The 16526-nt window shown below is 37.0% G+C and overlaps 1 protein-coding gene across 2 annotated transcripts; it reads left to right on the top strand.

Annotated features, from left to right (window-relative positions):
- Positions 1-305: 305 nt before the first annotated feature.
- LOC102804455 (obscurin-like) lies at positions 306-15700 on the top strand. Of its 2 annotated transcripts, XM_085499426.1 has the most exons (23): positions 306-384; positions 2597-2675; positions 3047-3370; positions 3612-3935; positions 4392-4703; positions 4884-5189; positions 5556-5873; positions 6036-6350; positions 6471-6788; positions 7190-7504; positions 7731-8048; positions 8341-8655; positions 8896-9213; positions 9421-9735; positions 10193-10516; positions 10633-10947; positions 11080-11397; positions 11866-12168; positions 12264-12441; positions 12782-12936; positions 13344-13631; positions 13930-14055; positions 14405-15700. In XM_085499426.1, the coding sequence occupies exons 2-23, from the start codon at positions 2612-2614 to the stop codon at positions 15175-15177; spliced, it is 6642 nt and encodes a 2213-aa protein (XP_085355552.1). In that variant the 5' UTR covers positions 306-384; positions 2597-2611; the 3' UTR covers positions 15178-15700. The 2 variants fall into 2 exon arrangements, with proteins under 2 accessions (XP_085355552.1, XP_085355553.1); XM_085499427.1 differs by lacking the exon at positions 306-384 and having other exon boundaries at positions 2434-2675.
- Positions 15701-16526: the final 826 nt, after the last annotated feature.

The raw sequence follows: 16526 nt of genomic DNA, 5'->3' as shown, positions 1-16526 counted from the left end.
CATAGAGCACAACACGGTTGTCGTTAGCAACCGATGACAAACACATGCTAATGCATCAAATATTCCAATTGGTTTCATATACTAATTATCCACACTTTACCTGACGGTGAACCAATCAGCAAGATTCTTTCAAACGGAAATGCATTTTTCTTAAACATGGCGATGGACGCCTTAGCGCACGCGCATCTTGTACTTATTAGAACCATGAATCACTTTCTATATCGCAATATAAGCGAATCTGTCATCATGACCCACCTTTAACGGATACCTAGGCGTTAGCAATAATTCCTGCCAATTCTTGTCTTGATGACGGTATCAGGTGTGATATATAGGACAGCGGTTTTCGCAGAATCGACCCACGATATAACTTGTTTATATATTAATGTGAGTAGGTAATATTTACTTTTACTCTGACGTACGCACGTGCCAAATTCAAATACACGACAGCAACTTCATTCCGTCAACTCACGATATTGTTCAGGTATATATTGTTATTATGTTTCTCTAAGCCCAATACTCATATCGCAATCGACGATGCATTACATGTCGAGGCCGTATCACAATTTCCTCGACACTATGTCATCATTTTATGACAATTGAAATGATCTCGATAGATGTATAATAACTCAATTATTTTCAAATACTGCAGCCTGATTACGTATACGAATCAAATGTAAAATACTAATTTTGGGGAGTTAAGGGGTCTTACTGTGAATTAAGTAGTACTTTCGGCTGCGTTTGTAAACAGAGTAGTATATGGTTACGGTGTAGATATAGAAAACAATACAATCGTGGCCGTCGTTTAGAAGCTAAATATATGCCTTTGACCATGACTATAATAACAGTTCGAGCGTCAATTCACGCATTCATTCAATGTCAAGAATAGAGCGCTTGTTTATGAAAAAAAATGGATGACCTTGTTTTACTGCCAATGAGAAAATCGACAAAGACCGTACTTGAAAACACAACTGAGCAGGTGAACGTAAAGAAACACGGCAGAACAGAAACAGATTCGGTACACCACGGCGATATATTCACAGTTCTCGATGTTTTGAACGAGAACTTTTTACACGGCTTAGCGTGAATACTTTACACAGTGAGTGTGAATTGTTTTATCACGATTCCCATAGTAACAATAACACACAAGCGTTGTCTTTAAAGTATATTAATATTCTTATGTAAAAATATCAATATTATTATTAACACTAATTTCTATATCAATGTTCTTGGACATATTACTGACAAGGCCATTTTCAAAATTAAAATTTAACAACAAAAACGTAGTCACGTTATATGATATGAATAATGTTGGTTTAATTGATTATTTTACCTAATTTTAGACGCCAATAAATCATCGATATAATGAACGTAATCTCGAGGGTCTCCACATTCTAACGTTAGCCCATTATACTCGGGCAACAACAGCATATGAGATAGCACGCCATCAATACAACTATAAAGAGAGTATAGATTTTTATTTTCTTTGTATTTACGGCGTTGGTTGCACGTATACAACATGTGTAGGTCAACGAGTAAGCGAAGTTATTAATATTGGTGCAACAATGTCTCCGGCTTCAGGGTATGAGACCAAAAAGAAAGAATAAGGAAAATCACATACATTGAGTTGGAGAGTTGATCTGAATTCATATTTTGAATCGACTGGGTTTGTTATATAAAAGTTTCCAATAAAAATGTGGATGAAACATAAAACATGCAAAATAGAATATGAAACAATACATTATAACAATATATTATGATGAAAAAAATCTCAAAAAGACAAACATGTAAGATTTTCGACTTGTTTTTCGAAAATTTTTATATGGATTAATGTTATTGAAGGCATGCCACAATAACAATTAATTATTTTGTTTCGAGCTTCATTAAAGTCACCTTGGTTACAGCGAATATAGAATACACTATATATGCAATCATATAATAAAATTATTTTAAAAATAATAGCTAACTGTTTACAAAACTTCCACGCTAGGATTATTGCTTTTGGAAAACTGCTGTAAATACAAAAGGTCAAAATAACGCCAGAAGAGTTATTTACGTTGACCCAAGTCGCGTGACGTTGCAGACATAGTTCAAACACTGTAATAATGCATTGTTACACAAGCCATGGGACATAGTAACAACTTACACAGCGAACAATAGGAACAATGGTCAGAGTTATAGGACGGCATTGGTAGCGATAGAATAACAAGTCGCAATGTTATTGGGAGAAGAATAGGTTCAGTTCGTAACTCGACGCGAATAACGTATATTGCCTTGGATTTATTGTACATAATATTGATTGGTTAATTTATCGCACGATTCAGGGGCGCATGATTACGTGACACCATAATAGGACATGTTGTTGCGCCGTTTACTTCAGAAATAAGATAAATAGACCATGTTCTGCCTTCCACTGTTCAAATTTAGTTGAGTCTTCGATGTGAGCAGTATTGGGAAAATTCATGCTATATTAATGAAGCATTGCCACGAGTTGTTTACATTAGTTGAAGAGAATAATTCAGACCCAGGCTTTAATTATCGAAGTAAGAACTTGTAATATCGACGTTTGTCTGATTTATATCGCTGATTCGTCTTTCAGGAACCATAGCCAGGTATGGCTTGTAGAGTTAGCTCGTGGTTGCTCATACTATGTGTATGTTCCTCTGTAGTGACGTTAGGTAAGTAACCGCGCTTACTACCCTCAATAATAATCCCTCCTTACCCTGTTATACGAATACACCAATCGGTCCCACAGAAATTTATATTAAATTCATTACTTCAATAGAGTTTGTGAACTCTATTCTTGGTGACGGCCTTAAAATGTCGTTTTAATCGTAAGCCAGTCGTAAGCACTGTGTTCTGCAAAAACCGATGACACGGATTCTGATTACCAATCCATCGACATCGTCCACGGCCAAATGTATTCTTATGTTTTTGTGCAAACCATTCTCACCAACAGCTTAGTTTCACCTTTCCGTAAACAGTTGGATAGCAACAGTTACTAGCACTGAGCCAGACGCCATTTTAATGATTGTTATTTTCCATACAGTATTTGGCGCACAGCATTTAACTGTCATGCCAACCGATCAGACTGCTGTCGTTGGTGATACTATAACATTTCACTGTACGGTCGCTGAGAAAAAAGGATTTGTCACGTGGTTACAGGGGGGAAGCCCTCTGAATTTTGACACCATGATGAGCACAGGTAATACAGACTATACCATTGTGTACAGTACTACCGCTGAGGGCGAAGCGTATGATTTACAGATAACTAATGTTGGACACGATGACGCAAATACATACGAGTGTACGGTAACACAGGGAGGTGGAGACGGTGGTGCCATGTCTGGGCAGGTGGTTCTCACTGTTATAGGTATGTCTATGTCAGTTGATTGTTGTTTTTCTCCAAACATGCAATTAAGTCTGCATCAATATATTATGCATAGTGATCCCTCCTTGTAAGAGCATATGCCAATAAAACCATGTCATATACTTAATCAATTATTTAATTAGTTCAAGTCAATCCTAATTAATGATCTTGTCACAATGCGACCTCTGTGTCGTACATCTTCTAACAAGAACCAATAGGACTTCTTAATCATTTCTCTGAACAGACAGCGTTCCCCAAAGCTTCTCCAAAACCCCAAGTGACGCTACTACATTGGTTGGCAACTCAGCTGTAATGGAGTGTACAGTCAGCGATAAAGAAGGCACTGTCATTTGGTCAAAGGACGGAGTTGACATTAGCAGCGACGCCACGATCACCAATGGTGATAACAGGTTTTCAATTACTGGGAACCAAAATAATGGAGAATATAATCTACAATTGGTAACCGCAGACACTCAAGACACTGGGACATATGCTTGTCGTGTGACAGCTGCAGGCTACAGTGATCAAATTGGACCCGATGAAGCCCAGGCATCATTGTTTGTACAAGGTAAGACCACCATTGATGATAGTTGAACGATTGGTATTTGCACATGTTGCATTGTTGCTCATAATATATGTCATGGTGTCTTTATTGAAGAAATAAACTAGTAAATTTTAGTTGTTGAAATATTGGTTACGTTTATCTGTTCGAAATTCAACTATTGCACATGCTTGTTACAATTAAAAAAACAAAACAAGAAGATCGACCACTCGTGTTTTCTGTGTGATTTGACGCCAAGTACAGCACAGTTATCTGAGAAATTACCCAGCATATATTGCCATTCCACGATGAATCCCCTTTTCCAATGATTCGCTAAAATATTTGTGTTATTGGAAAATGTGTGTAGGAGTAGGGGAGGGGCGTCCAGGCTTAGTGATAACGATATAGAGCATGACATTGGTGACATTATGATGTCATAATAGAATATATGTGATGAAACGATGCATATTTACTTTTCGACAGCGCCTCAAGCATTTACTACTGAACCCACAAACACCGACGAACTGGAAGGCAATGACGTCACGCTATTCTGTTCTGTAAGTAACAAAGCGGGGCAGATAGTATGGTCATTGGACGGTGAAGACATAAGTTCTGATTCTACAATTACAACATCTACATCCGGGTACACCATAAATAGTCCGATTCCATCAGTTGATTACAATTTGAAGATTGAGTCGGTGAGACCAGAGCACGCTGGTAATTACGTGTGTTCAGTGACATCCGCCAATGGTCATCCTGCAATTACTAGTGGTACTGCTGTACTGACAGTCGAGCGTAAGTGAACAATTACAATATATTATACTTATATACCAAAATAATGAAACTGATGACAAAATAGCAATCACGCAAAAATATTAATAAATTTCACTTTTTTGTAAATCACAACAGTACACATATGATTGAACTTGATTCAAGTTTCGCCACGGACACTTACGCCCATGTTCTTGCCTACAGCTCGACAAACCTTCCAAACGGAACCATCAGACACCACAGTCGTCGAAGGCGAAGCAACAACGCTACAATGTTCAGTCAATAACAAACATGGCACTGTATCCTGGAAGAAAGGAAGTGACATCATAAGTGAAGATACCACGACAACTTCACATTACGCAATAGTTTCTACCACTCCGGGGTTCGACTATGACCTATATATAGACAACACAACGTTAGACGACTCGGGAGACTACGAATGCTACGTTTCTGATGCTTTAAATGGAGATACCGCCATCACAAGTCGGTCAGCTATATTGACAGTCTATGGTAATTATGATAACACAAATATGAGAAACAGAAAAATACATATATACATATATATATATATATATATATATATATATATATATATATATATATATATATATATATATATATATATATATATATATATATATATATATACTTTCACTCTTGGATCAAAATAACCAGAAAAAAACAAGTTAACCAGATAACGAAACAAATTGTGTATTTGTGGTAATCGTTTCTTTTTAGAATAATTGTGTCTGGAATGTGAGATTGCAGAGTGAATTCAAATTATTATGATTTTAAAAAGCAGAATTAATTATTATGAACATGATACAATTAGGTTCATTATATTTAAATACAAAACTGTTCTCATCGTAATTGCAGACTTAGAAATTCAGAGTTTCGCAACGACGCCATCAGACGCCGAAGTTGTGGAGGGAAATGTGATCATTTTGCAATGTACTGTAGATCACAAAGAGGGTTTCGTGATATGGTCCAAAGACGGAGTTGACATTACTAATGACGCCACGGTTACCAATGGCAACCCGAAGTACTCGGTAGTAGGAGATGTTGGCAATGGAGAGTATCATCTACAAATCGATAGTGTTGCGTTGTCTGATGCCGGCACCTTCAAATGTCAAATCACCGAAGCAGACAATAGCCCGGCAATTGAAACAGCGGAAGTGACGTTGGATGTCATAGGTTAGTGCTCATATTCAGTTTGTTACTATCTTGGCAATGCATATATTTTCTAACTCAGTTAGAAAGTGTTATGATTTGGTTATTGTGTGTGCTGTGATAACATTTCTTAAAAAATAATTAAATAAGAAGTCATGGAATGTATGTGTTGTTATTTATGAATAGGGCGCCAAGCATTCACAGACGAACCAGTGGACATTACGGCCGTAGAGGGAGACTCAGTAATCCTAACCTGCTCTGTCAGCAATAAGCATGGTGCACTCTCATGGATAAAAGACGGTGACGTCATCAACTTTGATTTAAACATCACCAATGATGATGAACATTTCAGCATTATGAGCACATCGCCAAATACGGAATATAATCTAAAAATAGACAATATTCAAATTAGACATGAGGGAAGTTACATATGCAAAGTGTCAGATTCAGTTGATGGCGATTCAGAAATCATCAGCCAATCAGCGATTGTCACAGTTCATGGTAAGTAATGTGTACGTCATTTCCGCTCACCTATAATTATACTACTTTCTGACATTTTCAATAATAATAATAATTGTGTGTAAGTGACTGTTAGCAAAATGGCTGATTTTTTTTCTACAGATTTGGAAAGCCAGAATTTCACATCATCACCAGTCGACGCAAAAATTGTTGAAGGCAATACACTGACTCTAAGGTGCAGCGTTGAAAACAAAGAAGGCAGCGTCATCTGGTCTAAAGATAACGTAGACATAAGTACGGATCACACGGTTACTAACGGGGATTCCAGGTACAGTATTAGAGGAAATTCAGACAATGGAAGATACAATCTACAAATACGAGATGTTGCTTTATCAGATGAAGGCTATTATGAGTGTCGTGTGACAGCAGCAGACAACAGTCTGGAGATAAAAACACCGAAAGCCTTCATAGATGTCTTACGTAAGTTTTATATTTATTTTAAATGTTTTACATATTTGTCACTGATTACTATATCGTGCATATACATAATGTTAGTGGATACTTCAATTTGATTCGGTATGTTACTAACGAAGAGGGCAAAAGATCAGATTCTTATTAGTTTATTAAATCTTGATGAGAACTATTTTGTTGATGAGAAATATTCCATGAATAATATATAATCAAGGTCCTCGCGGTTTGGTGACAATTACGTGTGATTTTTGAAGATCTAAAAAGTAGCTATATATATCTTTGAACTAAACCTTCTAAGATTCAGAATGCCTATATTACAATGAAACACCCCGTTCCAGGTTCGATATGTACTGGCGGCCAATCAAGAGTAACTAAACATCGTACATACTAATTAATTGTTTCGCTATTAGCTTCGCAGAGTTTTACCGTGGTACCCACGTTAACAGTGGCCGTTGAGGGCCAAACGATCATCTTCGATTGTGCTGTGAGCAATAAACATGGCGTATTGTCGTGGAAAAAAGATGGCACCACTCTTAGCAACGACGCCACTATCGTCGCTGCTGACTCACGCCTGACTATTCTGAACCCGTCTGTTGGCGAATACAACCTACAAATCGATGATGTCAGCGTAAATGACGTAGGAAGTTACGTGTGTTTCGTGTCTGAGGATACCGCAATTGGGGATTCGTCAATTCAAAGTAATCCCGCGAATTTGATAATGCAGGGTAAGCCTATTTTAAAGATATACGTAGTAGTCAATTTCCAACCCAGTCTTCTCTGATCACTTGCACATAGTATGTATGCGTTTGCAAATTGCACACATCTTCGAAAGATTGGCGTTTCACGGGAGAGCAAGATTATAATATTATGTTGACATAGTGTACATTGATACTAGTGAGTTGTTTTCAAGTACAAAAACGTAAAATATATATTTGGTCAAACTCATTATAGATGCTGCTGTTCAAAATATGACTAGCGTTCCTGAAGATACAGAGACGATCACAGGGTTGGAAGTTTCACTCGAATGTTCCGTGTTCCATAAAGAAGGCAATGTCATTTGGTCTAAAGATGGCGTCGATATTAGCAACGATGTGTTCATTACAAATGGCGATTCTCAACTATCAATTGTTGGTGATCAATCAGCTGGAGAGTATTATCTAAGAATTAGTAGTGCAGCTCTATCAGATACAGGCGTGTATCAGTGCAGAGTAACACCAGCTGATAACAGTGAAGAAATTATATCACCACAGGCCATATTAACAGTGGAAGGTTTGTAAAAACATATATTCACTATATTCAAGAACAGCTATCAGAGTATAAACCGCCCGACGCAATTCTTTCCAAAATAGTTGTCAGGACAATCGAATCCTTTTTTTCATCTTCCAAGTTTTCGTCAGTGCTGCTAGCTCAGAAACTGTTACTCGTGGTCATTATATAAGTTATTCTGAAAGTGGAATTATATCTCAATTTGCTATTGATTGATTTATCAGTTATGCATATCATAGTGCACAATTTATGATTAAATTTAAACATCACATATGGCACAATGCTTCATCTACAGAACCACAATCGTTTATCGTTGAACCAGTTGAAGAAGTGGCAGTAGAAGGTGACGTCATAGTCTTGACATGTTCTGTAGAAAACAAGCACGGAACGCTGCATTGGAAGAAAGACGGCGCCATTTTAACTGAAGATATGCAAATAACTGCCAACGATCCAAGTCTCAGTGTAGTGACGTCACAGCCAGGAAGAGAGTACAACTTGCAAATCAATGCCCTCAGCATGGAGCATATGGGAGAGTATTTGTGTCATGTAACTAGCGCAGCCAATGGAGATGTTGCGATTGACAGTGATTCAGTGAAATTAACAGTGTATGGTAAGTGTTGTGGGTAGATAGACAAGCGGGTTTGGGGCCGACAGAATAACTTTGAATCACTAGATTTAAGTATTGCATTTTTATGTAATAATTATTTACAACATGATTCTCTAAACACATATCTCACCCACTAAAGACACATGGTCCTTGTGATATCTGTGGTTGTATAAAAGTTTCCAATGCGACAGTAAAGTGACGTAACTAATTATGATCGTGTGCGTAATTATTATTCATTCACAGATGCAGCTGTTCAAGATTTTACCACTGTTCCTGTGGACACCAACATCGTGGCGGGGAAATCAGTTATGCTTGATTGCGTAGTCAGTAATAAGGAAGGTGATGTAATCTGGTCCAAAGATGGTGTTGATATTACTAAAGATGGGACAGTCATCAACGGCGATGCCCGATACAGCATTGCGGGTGACGCGACAAATGGTCATTATAACCTGCAGATAGACGACGCTGAGGTCACTGATACTGGTGAATTCCAATGCCGTGCAACTGCAGCAGATAACAGTGATGAAATTAGTACGCCCAAAATAGATTTGGTAGTAGACGGTAGGTCATATTATATATTATTCATGAATAGAACACCCTCATTACACTTTCATGAAGAATCGTTAGATTAAATGTTTAAAGCTGTGTTAAAAAATATAAATTCTAATTAATAAAATGATTTTCAATTTATTAATACGCTTTCAGGTTTGTAAATGTTTTAATAATATCCATATCGAAACCCTTATTGCTGTAAATTTATATTTGTAGATCCTCAGACATTTATTGAAGAACCAGATGATGCCACTATCACAGAAGGCGAAACAGTAATATTTAATTGCTCTGTGAGTAATAAACATGGCACTCTACACTGGAAGAAGGACAGAAACACCATCAGTACTGACATGACTATCGATGTTAATGACCCCAATATAGCCATTGTTTCTGATAATCCGGGGGTTACATATAATCTAAAGATGAAGAATGTTATTCCTGATGATGCAGGAGTGTATGTGTGCTACGTCACAGAGGCAACTAATGGCGACTCTTCTATTGAAAGCCAGGCTGCAACACTAACTGTGTTTGGTAAGGCAATTTTTGTTGAATGTCATATCATGGTTTAATCTATAGTGTGCCAGTGGTTTACATGTTATACACCTGTTATTCATATAAAGCTGCTAACAGTCACACAACGAAAAACTATTTAGGAAGGAAGGCCAATAATAATGTTCATGGTGAACATATTTAGGAGGTAGCTTTAAATAGTACACAGGTAATATGACAAGAACATTAATGCAATTATTCTTTGTAGAATATAAGGTCACAGTTTAACGAATCTAATACGCATTATCTTAGAACTCAAAGCAACACACTCATGAACAAAGAAACAAACAATTCAGAGACATACATACTGCAACACGTGGCCAAATAAAAAAAATTACATGTGGACATCAAGAATCAATAAGAAAGTTTCAAATTTCATAGTCACAGTAAAAAGAACCATTTGAGTCTTAAATGCTAATTCTTAGTACTATACCTTTAGATCTTGCTATACAACAGCTTGGGACAACACCATCAGACTTGGACTTGGAGGTTGTTGAAGGAAGTACTGTGGTACTACAGTTTTCTGTGCAGCACAAAGAGGGATTTGTTATTTGGTCAAAAGATGGTGCGGATATATCCAATGATGTCACTATTCTCAATGGAGATCCACGCCTAAGTATGGTCGGTGATCACACGTCTGGTGAATATAATCTGCAGATTACTGATCTTTCTGCAGAAGATTCAGGCAGTTATCAGGCCCGGGTAACATCAGCAGATAATAGTCCAGAAATTCATGCTGAAGCATACACTTTAAGTGTTGAAGGTAGGAACAAGTCAAGCTCTTATATTCTAACTATAGTCTTGACTTCTTTATGTATCTCAGTGGGTCTGATTCATAATATAGTTGTAATTGTTTACTGGAAATTCTATTTATTTCAGCAAGTCAATCATTCACCACAGAACCAAGTGATATTGGAGAAGTTGAAGGGGAAACAATTACGTTACCATGTTCCGTTAGTAACAAACATGGCAGTTTGTCATGGAAGAAAGATGGTGTTGTCATCAGTAACGATGGTGTCATATCAGTTTCCGATCCTCGTCTCAGCATAGTGAGTCCAGCACTTGGAAGCGATTACAACCTACGGATTGACAATATCAATCTCGGTGATGACGGAGAATACACATGTTATGTGTCCGAAGCTGATAATGGTGACGCTGCAATTGAAAGTGGTATTGCAAAGCTGACTGTTTATGGTAAATTTACCAGTCTTTATACACTCTTCTGAAAATACTTACAAATTAAAAAAATATATATTATGACAAGAAATGTGAAGTGTGTTACTGTTGTCAAATATTAGTATTAAACACATTTTCTTTCTATTCAAGATTCTGAAGTACAAAACTTCACAACCGTTCCCAGTGATGTCATCTTAGAAGTTGGTGAAACAGTTCTGCTCACATGTACAGTGTACCACAAAGAAGGCACACTTATATGGTCCAGAAATGGAGAAGATATCAGTAATGATGTTACCATAACGACCGATGATAACAATTATTCTATTATCGGAGATCATGATAGTGGGGAATATAATTTACAAATCACTAATGCACAGCCAGTCGACTCTGGGCAGTATGAATGCTGGGTGACAGAGGGTGACAACAGTGACCAGATTCGAAGTGGAGAGGTGTCTGTTAGCATCAGGGGTATGATATTCATGAATACATTTCTCAGTAGTAATCCGCATTTCTCAGTAGTAATATGCATTTCTCAGTAGTAATATGCATTTCTCAGTAGTAATCCGCATTTCTCAGTAGTAATATGCATTTCTCAGTAGTAATATGCATTTCTCAGTAGTAATATGCATTTCTCAGTAGTAATATGCATTTCTCAGTAGTAATCCGCATTTCTCAGTAGTAATATGCATTTCTCAGTAGTAATATGCATTTCTCAGTAGTAATATGCATTTCTCAGTAGTAATATGCATTTCTCAGTAGTAATTATCATTTTCACAGTTCCTTATCTTTCATTGTCAGTATAATTATTATCCGTACACGTGTATAAATTATAAAAGTAATTAATCTTAGGTCCAATATCAATGGTGTTTCGGGATTATGTTCTGCGATTATTTATGGAACCCATATTTTCATTTATTTATTGTCAATCGCATTTAGGACCCGACTCGCCACTTAGAGGATACCCTAAGTGCACATCAAGCACAGAAGATAAACTTATTCTCGGGGAAACACTCATCTTAGTATGTGAATCTATTGGAGGCAATCCAGCAGCGAATTTACGTTGGGTCCAAGATGGCATGATACAAGAAGGTATCGCTATGGATACGAACACAGAAGTGCGTCTGAGTTTGGTGCTGACTGTAACAGAAGACTTACTGGGGACAGAGTTCATCTGCCAATCAAATCATCCAACATTTTATATTCCAGAGACATGCAGTATTGGTCCATTGGATATTGACAGTAAGTGAAATGACTGCAATGATTGTTATTATCTTAATGAATATTGTCAGACACATTAAATCATAATTTCAAATACTTTATTTTTGTTTCTACAGTTTCTCAGACACAGGTTGCCCTGTTTTCAAAAGACACTGACAAAACTACTAAAGAAGGAGCCAACATGGTTATGGAATGCACTGCCCTGAATAAAGCAGGCACTCTCCATTGGATTAAAGATGGACAGATGATCAGCAGCGACACTGTCATGGAAACGGGACAGTATGACGCCAACAGGTATTTGTTGTTGAAATAGTAAACGAGTCATTAGTTAACTTGACCTGACAGAGAAGTATATTGTTGGTCACAGTATATAAGATATCAATATTCGTTCTGTATGGTGTTGGTCACAATACACTTTAATATATAAAAGAATATCAAAAAAAAAAAAAAAAGAATTCATAACACACCACACAAAACAATACCTAGCACTGTCAACAACAACATTTAGACCATTCACATAGCAGGGACAATTTGTCGATGGAGGGCGTCCTCTACACGTTTTTCGTAACTAGAGGGCGTGATCTGAAAATTGTCTTACAATGTATTCTAGTTTAATGAAGTACCTTTGCCCCAGGTATTCCATCCGTGGCGATCAGTCTGTTGGTGAATACTTCCTAAACATCGACGATGTCAGAAAGTCAGATGCTGGAACTTACTACTGTTTGTTGTCGTCAAACGAAGACGGAATGCCGATGATGTCATCGAAAGCAATCAACTTCCATATAGACGGCAAGTAATTAATTTATAATTGAAATATATATTTCTTTAATATTCATATCTATAGGCAGCTCAATTTTAAGAGGGCCGACATGAGAGAATGAAAAAAAAAAACACACACGCTACATTCTGATACAACTATATGTAAGCGGACATCAAAGTGTCCCGTTACCCATATTCGAATTCTATTTCACTTCATTAATTCCGTTCTGAATATATCAAAATGTCTTAATTACAGATTCTCTCGTCTGAGTTCATATCAAAATACCATCGAGATATGTAAATAACTAACAAGATCTGCTTTTTGACTATATTAACAAAGTCAATGCATGAAGATGTATATATTTGGTTCCGTTATCCTTCATAAAATATGTACTTACATTTCATCTAATTTCACCTTATATATTTTGTTTTTATAGATGCCATTCCACCAAATATTAACTTTCCGCAATGTACAATATCCAGTGATTACGTCATTGATGGAGATACGGTGTTATTGACATGTATTACTAAGGGTGGTGACCCTCCAGCAACTTTACAATGGGATCAAGATGGTCAGAATCGTGAAGGCATTTACATAGATGAATCAATAGTGGGGTTACAAATCAACGCTAGTGCCGAAGTTAATGGAAATACATTCACGTGCACATCAAGTCATTCAACATTTGAGAATCCGCGAACATGTGTTATTGAGCTCAGAGTTGAAAGTAAGTCGCACAATACCACATAAGTGGCACATTCTTTTCAATGGTTTCACTTACTATATAGTGCATACACTTAGATCCATTTCACTGTTTAAATGTTCATGTTTACTATTCAGTACTTTCAGTACAGTTCTTTAGGTGGTTGCATTTGTACAGTTACACTTTTCATGTGTACCATGCACTACTCGCCAATAAGTTGACCGCGGTGCCAAAGTGGCACTGAGAATTATTAGCGTAACACTGCTGGCATATCGGAACACCATTGTGACAAAGATATTGTTCTCACTTCATTCATTCACAGGTCGACCAACAGATACTGGCACTTCAGTCGGATTTTGGATAACCCTAATATTTTTGATAATAGCACTAATTGTGATACTTTTGATACTGTTTTTCTGTGTATATAAAAGGCGGGAAGACGAAAAAGGTAAAACAACATACGCCTATTATTCCAGTACTAAGATACTAGTACGCAATATTCCATTCATTATTTTATCAAAATATATAACAGACATGGCGATAGATAGTTCTTTGTTTAAGTTAGTTTGTTTGTCTGTAATTTATATTGTTCAGATTTGTGTAATACTTCGGTAGATTTTCGGACACCATATATACACATTGATATGAACAACAGTTTGCTTCACTTACGATAAACACTTCACCATGTCACAATATCTAACGAGTAAACATTACTTTTCAGACACCAATCGTATGAACTGAAAGTAGTAAAATATAAATTGTAATAACTTATATTTTGATTTAATGTTGTTTAACAGAATATAATCAACAAGGTTACAAAAGAAACAATGACATCGAGTCAAGTTTAGCGTCATTACCTTCGAGAGATGAGCTGTATACTCATACTGGTAAACCTACGGGAGACGGGTTGTACATTAACCGACCTGTCATAAATACTGACTTCACGGACGTCCCGGCGGATGCCATGAATGTGGGAGCCGGGGTATCACAGACCGTGGAAAATAAACCTGTACAAATCCGAGAAAAACGTAAGACGGACGAGGCGACTAAAAAGCCAAAAAAGAAGAAGAAATCCAAGAAGAAATCAAAAAGAACTGAACGCTATGCAATAGATACAGAAGACACAATTGATAAGCTAGAGCGACGTAGCAAACACAAGAAGAAGGATAAGTATGAAATACACCCTCCGAGTAGAAGTAATTATGCCCGAGCAGAATCCGAAAGTGAAATGACTTTTCCTTCTTACAATGAAACCCACGATTCCGGACGGCATCACTACGGATTCTCCAACGGAGGCGTACACAAACATCGACGATTTCTGACGTCAACGCCCAACCAAATGGGGTATCTTAATACAGGCTATTCGCCGCTCATGCTACGACCTATGCAAAGAAAACCAATTAGGGTAACTCCTTCGCCAGTCGATGGTGGGTTAATAGGACAATTTCCGCAACCAATGTTAATGAGTTATACCCATCCAGAATCTGTGTCAAATGTCCTATCAGGAACGTCTGACAGAAATGAACACATTAAGATGTTGCGGGAGCAGCTTAGGCAGTCTCGTACTTGAACCAAGCAAACAAAGTCTTTAACTTGCTCTCCAATAGTGCATACATGGTCATATATATCACTCATTTTTCAAATTAACGATATATTGTATACATATATATTTTATCTAATGACAGAAATCTCGTTTGAGCCATTAAAACAAATATTTCAGGAATAATTTTCGGGAATAATAATTTGTTTGTATAAATGTTTAAGAAAATAATGCAGCTCCATTACAATTTTGCAAATCACTAGCACCTAGTTTATAGAATTTAAATGCCACATTTATGCTTTAAACAGTTCATCAATGTATCTAATTTGATATCACGTCCGCACATTTGGTTCACACACCGTTACACTATTTTTTAAAATCAACAATTTCCATGTTTAAAGTAGAGTTTTTAAAATTTTCTACCTATTTATTGTCACTTTTCATCGATAATTCAGAAGTCTTATGATGCAAATTTGAGTCTTCCATGTATTTTATTCTTCGATTTTATCCAATAAATTATTTTATTTTAGTAAATAAAACACATTTGCTCTCAGGTTGTTACGTATTGAGTTCGGAATGATGGATTGTTGGTAATCTGATTTCCCTTTTTCAATTCCCCTCCTGTACCCTATTAAAGGCGCGCCTAGTTTTCGTTGGATCTACAACCAAGCAAAACTAGTGTTGCATATTATTTTAGGGTGTGCTCTAATTGGTTTACACATCTCGTCAAACATAAGCTGTTATTTGATTTGAACGCGATTTGGATAGTGATTTTGAACGTCAGGCGACGCACAACAAGCGACCGGAATTTAGAGCCAACGGAGCCTCAACGTAATGAGGTCTGAGGTCTGACACCAATCTCAACTTTTTTTTAGTACTGATGGTTGACGGGGTATGTTCTTAATCCTACTTCTATCAGCCCCATAGATTTCTAAAAACTTGGTATAATTAGGGTTAATGCTACATTTGCCACGTTATTTTATATGCAAATGTCGAATTAAATAGACTACAGTATTTGCTAACTATACTAGTATATCAGCGACCGGATTTCCAATCAATAAAACATGTCAAGACACGAACGAATGAAGTCATTTACACACATTAGTTGTATTTCCATTTCACGTATAATAGGCTCGCTTTCAATAAATCAAAACTTACACCGCCGAAACACGAGATTAATAGAACATGCCCCGCCTCCTACAGGGAGTGTGTAACACGCGAACTCCTCTCAATAGGACCACATCCGCCTCTGGTAGATAATGGAAAGTACAATGAACACCTTTTCAGCTACTCAGTATATCAAATAGAATATTCAACAGTCACGACATCTCGTAAGATACGACCCACAATCAATTGATTGTCATCAATTAACAGCATCC

This window comes from Saccoglossus kowalevskii, chromosome 5, assembly GCF_978046115.1.
Source record: "Saccoglossus kowalevskii chromosome 5, keSacKowa6.1, whole genome shotgun sequence".
Taxonomy (NCBI): domain Eukaryota; kingdom Metazoa; phylum Hemichordata; class Enteropneusta; family Harrimaniidae; genus Saccoglossus; species Saccoglossus kowalevskii.
This window is presented reverse-complemented; position numbering and strand designations above follow the sequence as displayed.

Coding starts and splice junctions, on each gene's coding strand:
- LOC102804455 (XM_085499426.1), top strand. CDS start 2,612: ATGGCTTGTAGAGTTAGCTCGTGGTTGCTCATACTATGTGTATGTTCC. Junction 2,676..3,046: donor TTCCTCTGTAGTGACGTTAG/GTAAGTAACCGC, acceptor TTTTCCATACAG/TATTTGGCGCACAGCATTTA. Junction 9,736..10,192: donor TGCAACACTAACTGTGTTTG/GTAAGGCAATTT, acceptor CTATACCTTTAG/ATCTTGCTATACAACAGCTT.